Below are 12,357 nucleotides of genomic sequence, written 5' to 3'. Positions count from 1 at the left end.
GGTGTTCACTTCCATTAGTCATGAAACATGACCTGACTGCACCTATACCATAAGGCGAGATGTCACAGACAAGCTTCATTGGACAATGTGGAACATAATGTGTGAATATCAAAGTGGATGGTAAAAGTTTTTTCAAGTATGTTAAAAATAAAAGAGAAATGACAGTGGATATAGGGCCGCTAGAAAATGAGGCAGGAGAAATAATTACGGGGGACAAGGAGATGGCTGATGAACCAAATGAGTATTTTGCATCAGTCTTCACTGTGGAAGACACCAGCAGTATGCCTGATGTTGTCGTGTGTATAGGAAGAGATAAGGGTGCAGTTACTGTTACAATAGAGAAGGTGCTCAAAAAGCTGAAAGACCTAAAGGTACATAAGTCACCCGGACCAGAGTAACTGTACCCTAGGGTTCTGAAAGAGGTAGAGATTGTGGTGCCATTAGAAATGATCTTTCAAATATCATTGGACTGGGCTTGGTGCCAGAGGACTGGAAAATTGCAAATGTTACTCCACTCTTTAAAAAAGGAGGAAGGCAGCAGAAAGGAATTATAGACCAGTTAGCCTGACCTCAGTGGTTGGGAAGACGTTAGAGTCAATTGTTAAGGATGAGGTAATAGAGCATTTGGCGACACAGGACAAGATAGTACAAAGTCAGCATGGTTTCCTTCAGGGAAAATCCTGCCTAACGATGCTGTTGGAATGTTTTGAGGAGATTACAAGTAGGATAGATAAAGGGGATGCAGTGGATGTTATATATTTGGACTTTAAGAAGGCCTTTGACAAGATGCCACACATGAGGCTGCTTACCAAGTTAAGAGCCCATGGTATTAGAAGAAAGTTACTGGTATGGTTAGAGTATTGGCTGATTGATAGGAGGCAGCAAGTTCAAATAAAAGGATCCTTTTCTGGTTCGCTGCCGGTAACTAGTGGTGTTCCGTAAGGGTTGGTGTTGGTACTGCTTCTTTTTATGCTGTATATCAATGATTTAGATGATGGAATAGATGGCTGTGTTGACAAGTTTGCAGATAATATGAAGATAAGTGGAGGAGCAGGTCGTGTTGAGGAAACAGGAAAGCTGCAGAAGGACTTAGACAGGTTAGAAGAATGGGCAAGAGAGTGGCAAATGAAATACAATGTTGGAAAATGCATGGTCATGCACTTTAGTAGAAGAAATAAATGTGCAGACTATTTTCTAAATGGGGAGAAATTACAGGAATCTGAGATGCAGAAGGCCTTGGGAGTCCTTGTGCAGAACACCCTGAAGGTTAACTTGCAGGTTGTGTTAGTGGTGAGGAAGACAAATGCCATGTTAGTATTCATTTCAAGAGGTCTAGAAAACAAGAGCAAGGATGTGATGCTGAGGCTTTATAAGGAACTGGTGAGGCCTCACCTTGAGTATTGTGAACAGTTTTGGGCCCCTCATCTTAGAAAAGATGTGCTGGCATTGGAGAGGGTCCAGAGAAGGTTCACAAGGATGATTCCAGGAATTAAAGCGTGAAACATTTGATGGCTCTGGGTCTGTACTCACTGGAATTTAGAAGGATGAGCGGGATCTCATTGAAAACTTTCGAATGTTGAAAGGCCTAGACAGAGTAGAAGTGGAAAGGATGTTTCCTATGGTAGGGGAGTCTAGAACAAGAGGGCACAGCCTCAGGATAGAGGGCTGCCCTTTCAAAACAGAGATGCAGAGAAATTTCTTTAGCCAAAGGGTGGTGAATTTGTGGAATTTGTTGCCACATGCAGCTGTGGAGGCCAGGTCATTGGGTGTATTCAAGGCAGAGATTGATCAGTTCTTGATTGGCCATGGCATCAAAAGTTACGGGGAGAAGGCTGGGAACTGGGGTTGAGGAGGAGATAGAAAAAAAGAATCAGCCATGATTGAATGGCGGAGATGACTCGATGGGCCAGATGGCCTAATTTTGCTCCTATGTCTTATGATCTTATAGTCTTATACTCTGTCTGAAATCCCATTTCCTTTATCTTGTTCAAAGCCTCCTGACATAACTTTGACCATTGCCATTTCTTCTCCCAATCTGTAGAAATGAGTTCAAGGTGTACAGCACAGTAGCCAAATTTAGCAGCAATCTGTTACAATAATTGAGAAATCCTGAAAAGGAGCACAACTGTGACATGTCCTTTAGCCTTGGGGCATCCACCATTGTTTGAATTTTCAAATGTCATCCTTGAACACTGTTGTGACATCATTCAGTCCCTTTCCTAATTCACTTGTAGATGACTCTATTGCAGGGGATGTGGCATGCAAATTGTGGATGGATCGCCAATCAAGTTGTGGTTGTCTCAGCCAATCACAAGCCCAAAATGATGGCCCTCCTATTTTTACCACATACAAACCCAATACGGCTTGTTGGTTGTTGTATTTCACTGGTACGAATGTTATTTTCACAGGAATTATCTTCTGACCCGTATAAGTTCTTAGTCAAATATCAGCAGGCTTCATTTCAGTAACTTTGAAATGCCATTCAAACTCATGTTGTGGAATAACTGAAAAAGCCGAGGCAGTGACCAATTCCATTGTAATTAATTTGAAACTTTTCAAAACTGGATCTTGACTTTTTATCATTTTTTTCTTCCCTGTGCAGTCCAATAATTTTTGTATCCCTGACATGCTCCTTGCATGTGTCCTACTTTGTTGCATTTTCTACAAGTTCCACCTTTAACCCTGAATTGGTCTGATGTACGTGGGCCTCTGCCACAACGGTAACACAATTTTGTTCATGCTCACTTTCATTCCTGAGTGCAACTCAATTGCACCTCTATCTGTAGTTTCCATTGATGCAACTACTTCAACTCCTCTTTCAATTGTGAGTTGTGCTTCAGTTAGCAGACGTTTTTGAATACTTTCTTGTAAGATTTCACGAACTAAACAATCTCTCAGTGCACCATTATGCTCATCACTAAATTGATAATGCTCAATTTTTTCAATTCAGCCATGTACAGTACATTGAAATGGGACTCCCCTTCCTTTTCATTAGCTATTTCATTTGCTTCAAAACACAGCTCAATTTGTTAAGTATGCATATTCCACTTACTTCTTGTACAGTCTTGTACCTTTCTTTCCAATATAGTCAGCCATTTCTGCTTCTTTACTATTTATGATTATCATCATCTGGTACTCACTGTTTATGAACCCCTGAGTTAGTCTGTATTCTGTCTTTTTTTCACTCGACTGTCTTCTCCTCATTCAAGTATAACAGTATTTATGCATAATTTTCTATATAGGACAGTTAACTTTTGTTTTAGTTGCAGAATGTGGGCATCCCTGATAAGGACAGAGTTACCAATATCAATAAGCCTGAAAAAGTGCAGAGAAAATTTACAAAGATGTTGCAAGACTTTAGGACATGAGTATAGGGAAAGATTGTATAGGTTAGGACTTCATTTCCTGGAGCACTGAAGAAAGAGGAGAGATCTATAGAGGTACACAAAATTATGATGGGTACAGGTAGGGTGAATGCACGCAGGATTTTTCCCCTCAGGTTGATTGAGATTAGAACTAGAGGTCATAGGTTTTGGGTGAAAGGTGAAATATTATGGGGAATCTCAAGGGATACTTTTTCACTCAGAGGGTGGTGAGAGTGTGGAATAAGCTGCCCTTGGAAGTGGTAGATGTGGGTTCAATTATAACATATAAGTTTAGATAGGCACATGGGCGAGAGGGGTATGGGGTCTATGGTCTGGGTACAGGTGGAGGGGACTAGGAAGCAGACCAGGTCAGCATGGACTAGAGGGGCCAAAGGGCCTGTCTCTGTGCTGTAGGCTGTACGACTCCTACAGCACAGAGACAGACTTTAGCTGTCCAATGGTTAGATGGCGGTGAACCAGCTTCTAAAACCACTGTAGTCTGTCCAAGGAACATAATTACTTCTAGTACTGGCCAGAGAACGCTTTAAGATTTGGAAAGAGAGATAACAAAGATAAGTGTGATGTGCAGTGTAAATGTGCAAAATTTGAACCTATTTGTGATTAGCAGCATAGTATTCAGATAAAACAAATATTTCTGCTTTATACCTGACCACGTGTGGCGCATGGCCAAGTGGTTAGGACGTTGGGCTCACGATCTGAAGGTTGTGGGTTCGAGTCTCGGCCAAGGCAGCATGTTATGTCTTTGAGCAAGGCAGTCCACCCAGCTGAAAATGGGTACTGGCAAATGCTGGGGGTGAACCTCGCAACAGACTAGCATCCTATCTGGGGGGGGAGTCTAATACTCTCAGTTGCTTCACACCACAGAAACCGGCATAAGCATCGGCCTGATGGGCCACTAGGCTCGGGACAGACTTTGACTTTGACAATTCACTTGTAGAATTGGGACCTTAGATATCTGGGCAAATGCAGCAATATCAAATCCTGCTGAATACCTGTGACGAGGTACAACATACTTCAATCCAATGACCAAAGCTTATATAGCCCTTTTTAGCCAAATATCCAACAGCTAAATGTGGCTATGTAATTTGGTCTCTTACACATCTTCCTTTGTTTTCTCTCTATCATTTTGGGCATGCAAATGAAAGAATCAGGCATGTCTGGCAACCAAACAACTAAAGGGATTAGAGAATTAGTGTCTGAGTATCAGATGTGACCCTTGGTCGGTGGTTTAAGATCAAGATTTCAACAGGGAGCAGAATTGGAAAGTCTGGGAGACACGGACATGCAGTTGGAAAATAGGGCATTTGGGCAGTCAGGAAGAATACTGAATGATCAAAAGAAGGCAGGAGAGAAGTTGGTCAGTGGGGGGAAGATGGGTGGTGGAAGTGGTGAACCTGAGTAGTACACCCTATTGGAAATTGCCCAAAAACAGGTATGTCTTATAACAGCCGCAACTCAGAAACTTTGAAGCCTCTCTGAGTCTGCTAATTTATTGCCCAAGCTGAATCATTTCACCTGCTAAGCCAGTTCCACCATCCAATGAGAGTACGGCTGATCCATAATTCTATAAATGCAACTCTCCACTCCCTTGCCATTGCCAACTGCCCAAATGCTATTCACATCAGGAAAAAAAAATATAAAAGCAACACACATGAAATGCTGGAGGAACTCAGCTAGCCAATCAGCATCTTTGGAAGAGAATACAGTCAACGTTTCAGGCCGAGACCCTTCAGTAGGATCATTTGGACCTGAATGCTTAAAATTACTATATTTTTCAGGCACCACTGACATAGCACAAGTATCACAATTTGAGATTTAATAATCCTACAAAAAGCACCTTCAGAGACTGAATAAGTGTTTAAAACAAACATCTGTGAATAGATGACAGTTTTGAGTGAATGAAAATCTTGAAAACCACCTTCCAGGTACGAAGAGAACTCCAAATAATTCAAAATGCATGTCCTCAGAAATTACACTAATGAGAGATCATTCTTTTGGTACAATTCAGTCTGCTTACTTACTAATTTCAACTTTTCATCGTGCATTATTATTACCATCCTTCAGCTAGAAAAGTAACACAGAAAAGAGTACAGTTTCTGTCACTATTCATTCACTGTAATACTTAAGTACCCAAGCAATGCTTGCTATTGGAATTTGAGAGGATGAGGCTCACCTATGAAGTTTAAATCATGTGTAAATCGATTTGCATTCATCAAAGCTTGCCAATACCAACAGACTCTGGGTTCTGATTTACAACAAATCATCAATGCGTTAACTGTTCTAAAAGTAAGACTTCCAAGCCACCTGATGTCAAAGTTCAAAGAGGTCATAGAGCACTACAGAAAGAATTAGATTTACATCATGCTTCCTTAAGGTCTGTCAGCTCATGGCATTTTACAGCAAAGTAAATACATATATCGTAAGTGTAGTCACTATGTTAAGAAACACAGCGACCAACTTGCATACAGCTTGGGTGATCTGTGCTCAGCCACCAGGCGTGATGCTGATCTTCCTATTGCATGTCACTTTAATTCTCAATCCCTCCCGCATTCTGACCCATCTGTCTGTGGTCTTCTCCAGTGCTTTAGAGAGGCCTGACATACACAATAGGAACTTGCAACCCTTGGAATAAATACTGAATTCTCCAACACTAGAGAAATTGCACTCATAATTTCCATTATGTTCCATGTTCAATGTTCTATGCTTGTTATCATACCCAAGTCTCTTTCATACATAATTTCTTTAAAATCTCTTGCTAACAACACTTGATCTCTCTTAACCAATCTCCTTTTAGACTCTTGTCTTACACCTCACTCCTTCCCCTAAGCGCTCTTTTGGAAAGTGTAAACTCTCCCTAGTTCTGAGGAAGGGTAGCTGACCTGAAACATTAAATTGTTTCCCTGGCTGAGCTATTCAAGCATTTTCTGCTTTTGTTTCAGAACCCAACACTCTGCAGTTTTATTTGTTTTGCATACAGCAAGCTCCACAAACATCAAATTTTGACATTGGTTTTAATATTGGTTTGTTATTATCATATGTACCAAGAAACAGTGAAAATCTGGTTGTGACTACTATTTATACAAATAAAATCATTACATGGTGCATTGGACTAGAATAGGGTAAAACAATAACAATGCAGAATTAAGTGTGAAAGTTCCCAAAAAGGGGCAGTATAGGTAAACAATGAAATGTAAGATCATATTGAGGTAGATTGTGAAGCCAAGAGTCCATCTCATCAGACAACAGGTCCACTCAAGAGTCTGGTAACAGAAGGATAAAAACTGTCAAGCCTCATGGTACATGCTTTCAGGCTTTTGTATCCTCTGCCTGATGGGAGAGGAGAGAAGAGAGAATGACTGGGATGGATGGGGGGGGGGTCACTGATTCGTATGGTCTTACTAAGGCAGCAAGAAGTAGAGAGTTATTATTGAGGAGGTGGTTCTTGTGATGTGCTGAGTCAGCATACAGAGAGGAGGTGCAGGGCTAATGGACTGGTGCAGAGCCAACAACCTGTCTCTGAATGTGAACAAAACAAAAGAGATGGTTGTTGACTTCAGGAGAGCATGGAGCAACCACTCTCCGCTGAACATTGACGGCTCCTCCGTCGAGATCGTGAAGAACACCAAATTTCTTGGTGTTCACCTGGCGGAGAATCTCACCTGGTCCCTCAACACCAGCTCCATAGCCAAGAAAGCCCAACAGCGTCTCTACTTTCTGCGAAGGCTGAGAAAAGTCCATCTCCCACCCCCCATCCTCACCACATTCTACAGAGGATGTATCGAGAGCATCCTGAGCAGCTGCATCACTGCCTGGTTCAGAAATTGCACTGCCTTGGGTCGCAAGATCCGGCAGTGGATAGTGAGGTCAGCTGAGAAGATCATCGGGGTCTCTCTTCCCGCTACTACAGACATTTACACCACACACTGCACCTGCAAAGCTAACAGTATTTTGAAGGACCCCACACACCCCTCACACAAACTTTTCTCCCTCCTGTCATCTGGCAAAAGGTACCAAAGCATTCAGGCTCTCATGACCAGACTGTGCAACAGTTTTTTCCCCCAAGCTATCAGACTCCTCAATACTCAGAGTCTAGATTTGTCCTCTACTGTGCCTATTGTCTTATTTATTAATTATTGGACTGCCCTGCACTGTTTTGTGCACTTTATGTAGTCCTGAGCAGGTCTGTAGTCTAGTGCAGTTTTTATGTTGTTTTACGTAGTCTAGTGTAGCCTTGTGCTGTCTCACATAGTCTACTGTAGTTTTGTGTTGTTCCATGTAGCACCAGGGTCCTGGAGGAACATTGTTTCATTTTTACTGTGTACTGTACCAGCAGCTTATGGTCGAAATGACAATAAACTTGACTTGACTTGACTTGACCTGACTTGACCTGAGCTGTGCCCATAATTCTTTGCAGCTTCTTAAGATTCACATGCAGAGCAGTTGCCATACAAAGCCATTATGCATCCATACAGGCCAGGCAGCATCTCTAGGAAGAGGTACAGTCGACGTTTCAGGCCGAGACACTTCGTCAGGACTAACTGAAGGAAGAGCTAGTAAGAGATTTGAAAGTGGGAGGGGGAGGAGGAGATCTGAAATGATAGGAGAAGACAGGAGGGGGAGGGCTGGACAGGTGATTGGCAAAAGGGATATGAGAGGATCAGACTGGGAGATCGTTTTGCAAAACACCTACGCTCTGTCCGCCAGAGAAAGCAGGATCTCCCAGTGGCCACACATTTTAATTCCACATCCCATTCTGATATGTCTATCCACGGCCTCCTCTACTGTAAAGATGAAGCCACACTCAGGTTGGAAGAACAACACCTTATATTCCATCTGGGTAGCCTCCAACCTGATGGCATGAACATTGACTTCTCTAACTTCCACTAATACCCCACCTCCCCCTCGTACCCCATCCGTTATTTATATACACACATTCTTTCTCTCTTTCTCCTTTTTCTCCCTCTGTCCCTCTGACTATACCCCTTGCCCATCCTCTGGGTTTCCCCCCATCCCCCTTTTCCTTCTCCCTGGGCCTCCTGTCCCATGATCCTCTCATATCCCTTTTGCCAATCACCTGTCCAGCTTTTGGCTCCATCCCTCCTCCTCCTGTCTTCTCCTATCACTTTGGATCTCCCCCTCCCCTTCCACTTTCAAATCTCTTACTAGCTCTTCCTTCAGTTAGTCCTGATGAAGGGTCTTGGCCCAAAACGTCGACTGTACCTCTTCCTAGAGATACTGCCTGGCCTGCTGCGTTCACCAGCAAATTTGGTGTGTGTTGCTTGAATTTCCAGCATCTGCAGAATTCCTCGTGTTTATGCATCCATACAGAATGCTATCTATGATTCTTCAATAAAAAATAGTAAGTTGCTGGAGACAAAGGGATATGCTGAATTTCTTTAGCCTCCTGAAGAAGTGGAGGTATTGGTGAGCTTTCTTGGGCGTGACATCAATATGGTTGGGGCAGGACACCTGGAAATTTGAAGCTCTCAACCTCAATACCACTGATGTTTCCTGATGTCAATGACCAGCTTTTTTGTTTTGTTAACATTGAGGGAAAAGTTGATATTATGACACCATGTTAAGTAAGCTCTCTATCTCCTTTCTGTACTCATCGTCCTTTAAGATATAGCCTACTACAGTGGTGTCATTAGCAAACTTGTAGCTGGAGTTAGAGCAGAATCTAGCTTCAGAGGCATGAGTATACAAGAAGTACAGTTGGAGGCTCTATTCTTTTCATCCATTACTGGTGTACTAAATGGGCATTCTGTTGTGCCTAGCTCTAATTCAGGAGCTACCAAAATAAATGTCACAATTGGAACAACTTGGCTTTAAGAAATTACTCCTGAATTTATGATCAAGAATATTAATATGCGCATTCACGTATGGCTGCTGCTTGTTGGCCGCTGCTTGTTGGCCATTGGGAGCCAAGTTCCTGTTGTTGCAGTTAACTCTTGCGGCAGCCACGGAGCCTGACAACAAGATACAGCTAAATGGAGATGGAGGGGGTAAATTGGTCTGGTGAAAGGTTAAATAGTACAGCATGATACCTGATCAACTGGCTATAACTAGGCACATATATAAACTTGCAAGTATTATGGGGCTGATACAAGATTGAGAGGGTTAAGGCCAACAGCTAAATATAAAAATGTGAATTTTAAAATCAAGGGAATGCTGGACCTGAATCTGATACAGATCAGGGTCCTCAGGAATGATGCATGATTCACACATGGAGGATTTAGGATGAAGGTAGCAGAATTCTTGCTGAAAGAAACCACTTCTATTATTTATTAAAGAAATAAACAGCATATCTGTCTGAAGTTTGGTTTGGCACAACACACCTGAACTGTTAGGCGTTTGACAGCATCCCAGACTAATCCAATAAACTCTTTCATTCGTTCTTCTGGACTGCTCCATTCTTCACAGCTTTGCATTAGTTTGATTGGTACAGAGAGTGGTCTGGATTCTTGGACAAAAACAAAGGAGAGTTGCAATTAGGAAAGCAAATATGGGCAGCGTTACAATATCCACTGCAAGTAAACTGAAGGTTTTGTAAATTCCACCAATTAAATTCTAAGCTGCAATAAGAAAGACTTTCCTTTCAAATTCATTTCAATACATTCCAAAACAGTTTACAGGAAATGAAATACAACTGAAAAAGCAAAGTGCTTCAGGGACACAGCTTGTCAGGCAGCATCTGTGGAGGGAAATGTACAGGGAATGTTTCTGGTCTGAAGCTTCATCTGATGAAAGGTCTCGATCCAAAACATCAACTATCCATTTCCTTCCACAACTGCTGCTTGACCCACTTAATTCCTCCAGCATTTTGCTTGTTACTCCAGATTCCAGCATCTGCAGTCGCTTGTGTTTGCAACTATATGATCATTATTGTAATGGAAAAAATGCAGCAGCTACTCTGAGTATAGTAAGCTCTGACAAAAAATAAAATGGTAACACCCATTTAATACTTCCCATTTAATACTTAATGTTGATTGAGTAATAGGTTTTGGCCAGATCACTAAGGAGAATACCTGAAACAGCATTTTTTCCACTCGCTGAGAGGGTGCATAAAGGCTTCAGGTAAGGTCTCATCTTCTCTGAACGTGAAGGACTTCCTCAGAAATGAATTATAGTGATAGCTGTGAGTAGATTCACAGTAAGGATTCAAAACATGTTTTAATTTGTTGTTTTTTATATATATCTCTGGCTCTAAGTAGATTTGTATCATGTTGTTAATGTTAATGTGGTGACCAAATCATAATTCACAAACTTCACAAAAAATATTTGAAATACACATAGTATCAAAACTTTTACATCAAATATATCCCTCTATTTAGTTTATTGTGTGAAGCAAAATTAGTTTGGAGTTTAGGCATTAAGATGTAAAACCCAACAGTCCAGGATGACCTTCAAAAGAAATTACAGACGCATTGAAGGGAAAACCAATAAAACTGCAGAAACAGCACACACAAAATACTGAAGTAACTCAGCAAGTCAGGCAGCATCTATGGAAAAGAATAAACAATCAACATTTCAAGCCAAGACCTTTCTTCAGGACTGGAAAGGAAGGGGGAAGATGCCAGAATAAAATGGTGGGAGGAGGGGTAGGGGACTAGCTAGAAGGTGATAGGCAAAGCCAGGTGGGTGGGAAAGATAAAGGGCTGGAAATGAAGGAGGGGTACCAGAGGGAGGTGATAGGCAGGTGAGGAGAAAAAGAAAGAAGCTATAGTGGGGAATAGAAGCAGAGGGAAGGAGGAGGGGAAATGATCATTGGAAGGAGAAATCGATATTCATGTCATCAGGTTGGAAGCTACCTAGACGGAATAAGAGATGTTGCTCTGCCACCCTGACAGTGGCCTCATTGTGGCAAAAAGAGGAGGCTAAGTGATACTTACTCCTATTGTGGTTATCTGCAGGTCTACTGCAAGAACCAGTGGATCTAGTCCGAGATAAGGAAAAAAGACTGCAAGATTAAGGACTACTTAGGTCACTAGAAAGTAAGCTTGAACCTGAGAAGGGTGATTAATTTTTTACTTAAGTTACTGATTGTCAGTTGCATTTTGAGTCTCTGTTCTACAAAAAAGAAATACTTTATTCATTATACCCTATTAAAATTACAATATTGTTGGTCATTCAATATCAGGGCTCTGATGCAAGGGACTAGATTGTCCCGCTGTTGTTTTTTGGGAGACTTTTTGAGTTCTGGGTTACTTGTCTCACTTCTGCCAGTCGGAGCAGTGCTGCCAGGGAAATCAAGGACACGACCCACCCAGCCAACACACTTTTCGTCCCTCTTCCCTCCGACAGAAGGTTCAGGAGCTTGAAGACTCATACGGCCAGATTTGGAAACAGCTTCTTTCCAACTGTGATACGACTGCTGACCCCGATCTGGGCCATACCCTCCAAATATCCGGACCTGCCTCTCGGTTTTTTTGCACTACCTTACTTCCCATTTTTCTATTTTCTATTTATGATTTATAATTTAAATTTTTAATATTTGCTAATTTTAACTATTTTTAATATCTTTAATATTTAATATTTGTAATCCAGAGAGTGTGAAGCGCAGAATCAAATATCGCTGTGATGATTGTACGTTCTAGTACCAATTGTTTGGCGACAATAAAGTATAAAGTAAATATAAAGTAAAGTAAATAAATATAGGAGGGAAGATAAACCTGCAAATTCTGACCCAAATCACTCAGGTAATCAAGCTCTAAGAGATCTTGGCTGCACTCAACAAACCACAGATTCAGATGACTAACGATTCACCACCCATAACTGTCTATGTCATCTACTTCCTGAACTTGTTCGTACCTTTAAAGGTCAAAAGAAGAGTGCGTACTAACAGGAACATAAGAACAGGAGTGGGTCATTCTGCTCCCTGACCCAGTTCTCCATTCGATTAGGTCACGGTAAACTTTGGATCTGTAGCCCAAGGCACAGTTCTGAGCTTTGATACAAAGATAAATAATTA

The 12,357-nt window shown here is 41.6% G+C and overlaps 1 protein-coding gene across 10 annotated transcripts in view; it reads right to left on the bottom strand.

Moving 5' to 3' along the window:
- Positions 1-12,357, bottom strand: part of LOC140197714 (intermembrane lipid transfer protein VPS13B-like) — a 1,066,299-nt gene that overhangs the window by 465,339 nt on the left and 588,603 nt on the right. For all 10 annotated transcript variants that reach the window (XR_011886009.1, XM_072258131.1, XM_072258103.1 and 7 more), the window contains exon 22: positions 9,725-9,849. Coding sequence is in view for 9 of the 10 variants with exons in the window: in XM_072258131.1 (XP_072114232.1) it covers positions 9,725-9,849 (125 nt within the window). In the remaining variant the exon portion in view is untranslated. The remainder of the gene's footprint in view (positions 1-9,724; positions 9,850-12,357) is intronic.

Source organism: Mobula birostris, chromosome 1 (genome assembly GCF_030028105.1).
Source record: "Mobula birostris isolate sMobBir1 chromosome 1, sMobBir1.hap1, whole genome shotgun sequence".
NCBI lineage: Eukaryota > Metazoa > Chordata > Chondrichthyes > Myliobatiformes > Myliobatidae > Mobula > Mobula birostris.
Note: the sequence above shows the minus strand (reverse complement) of the source record. Positions and strands in the feature narration are given on the sequence as shown.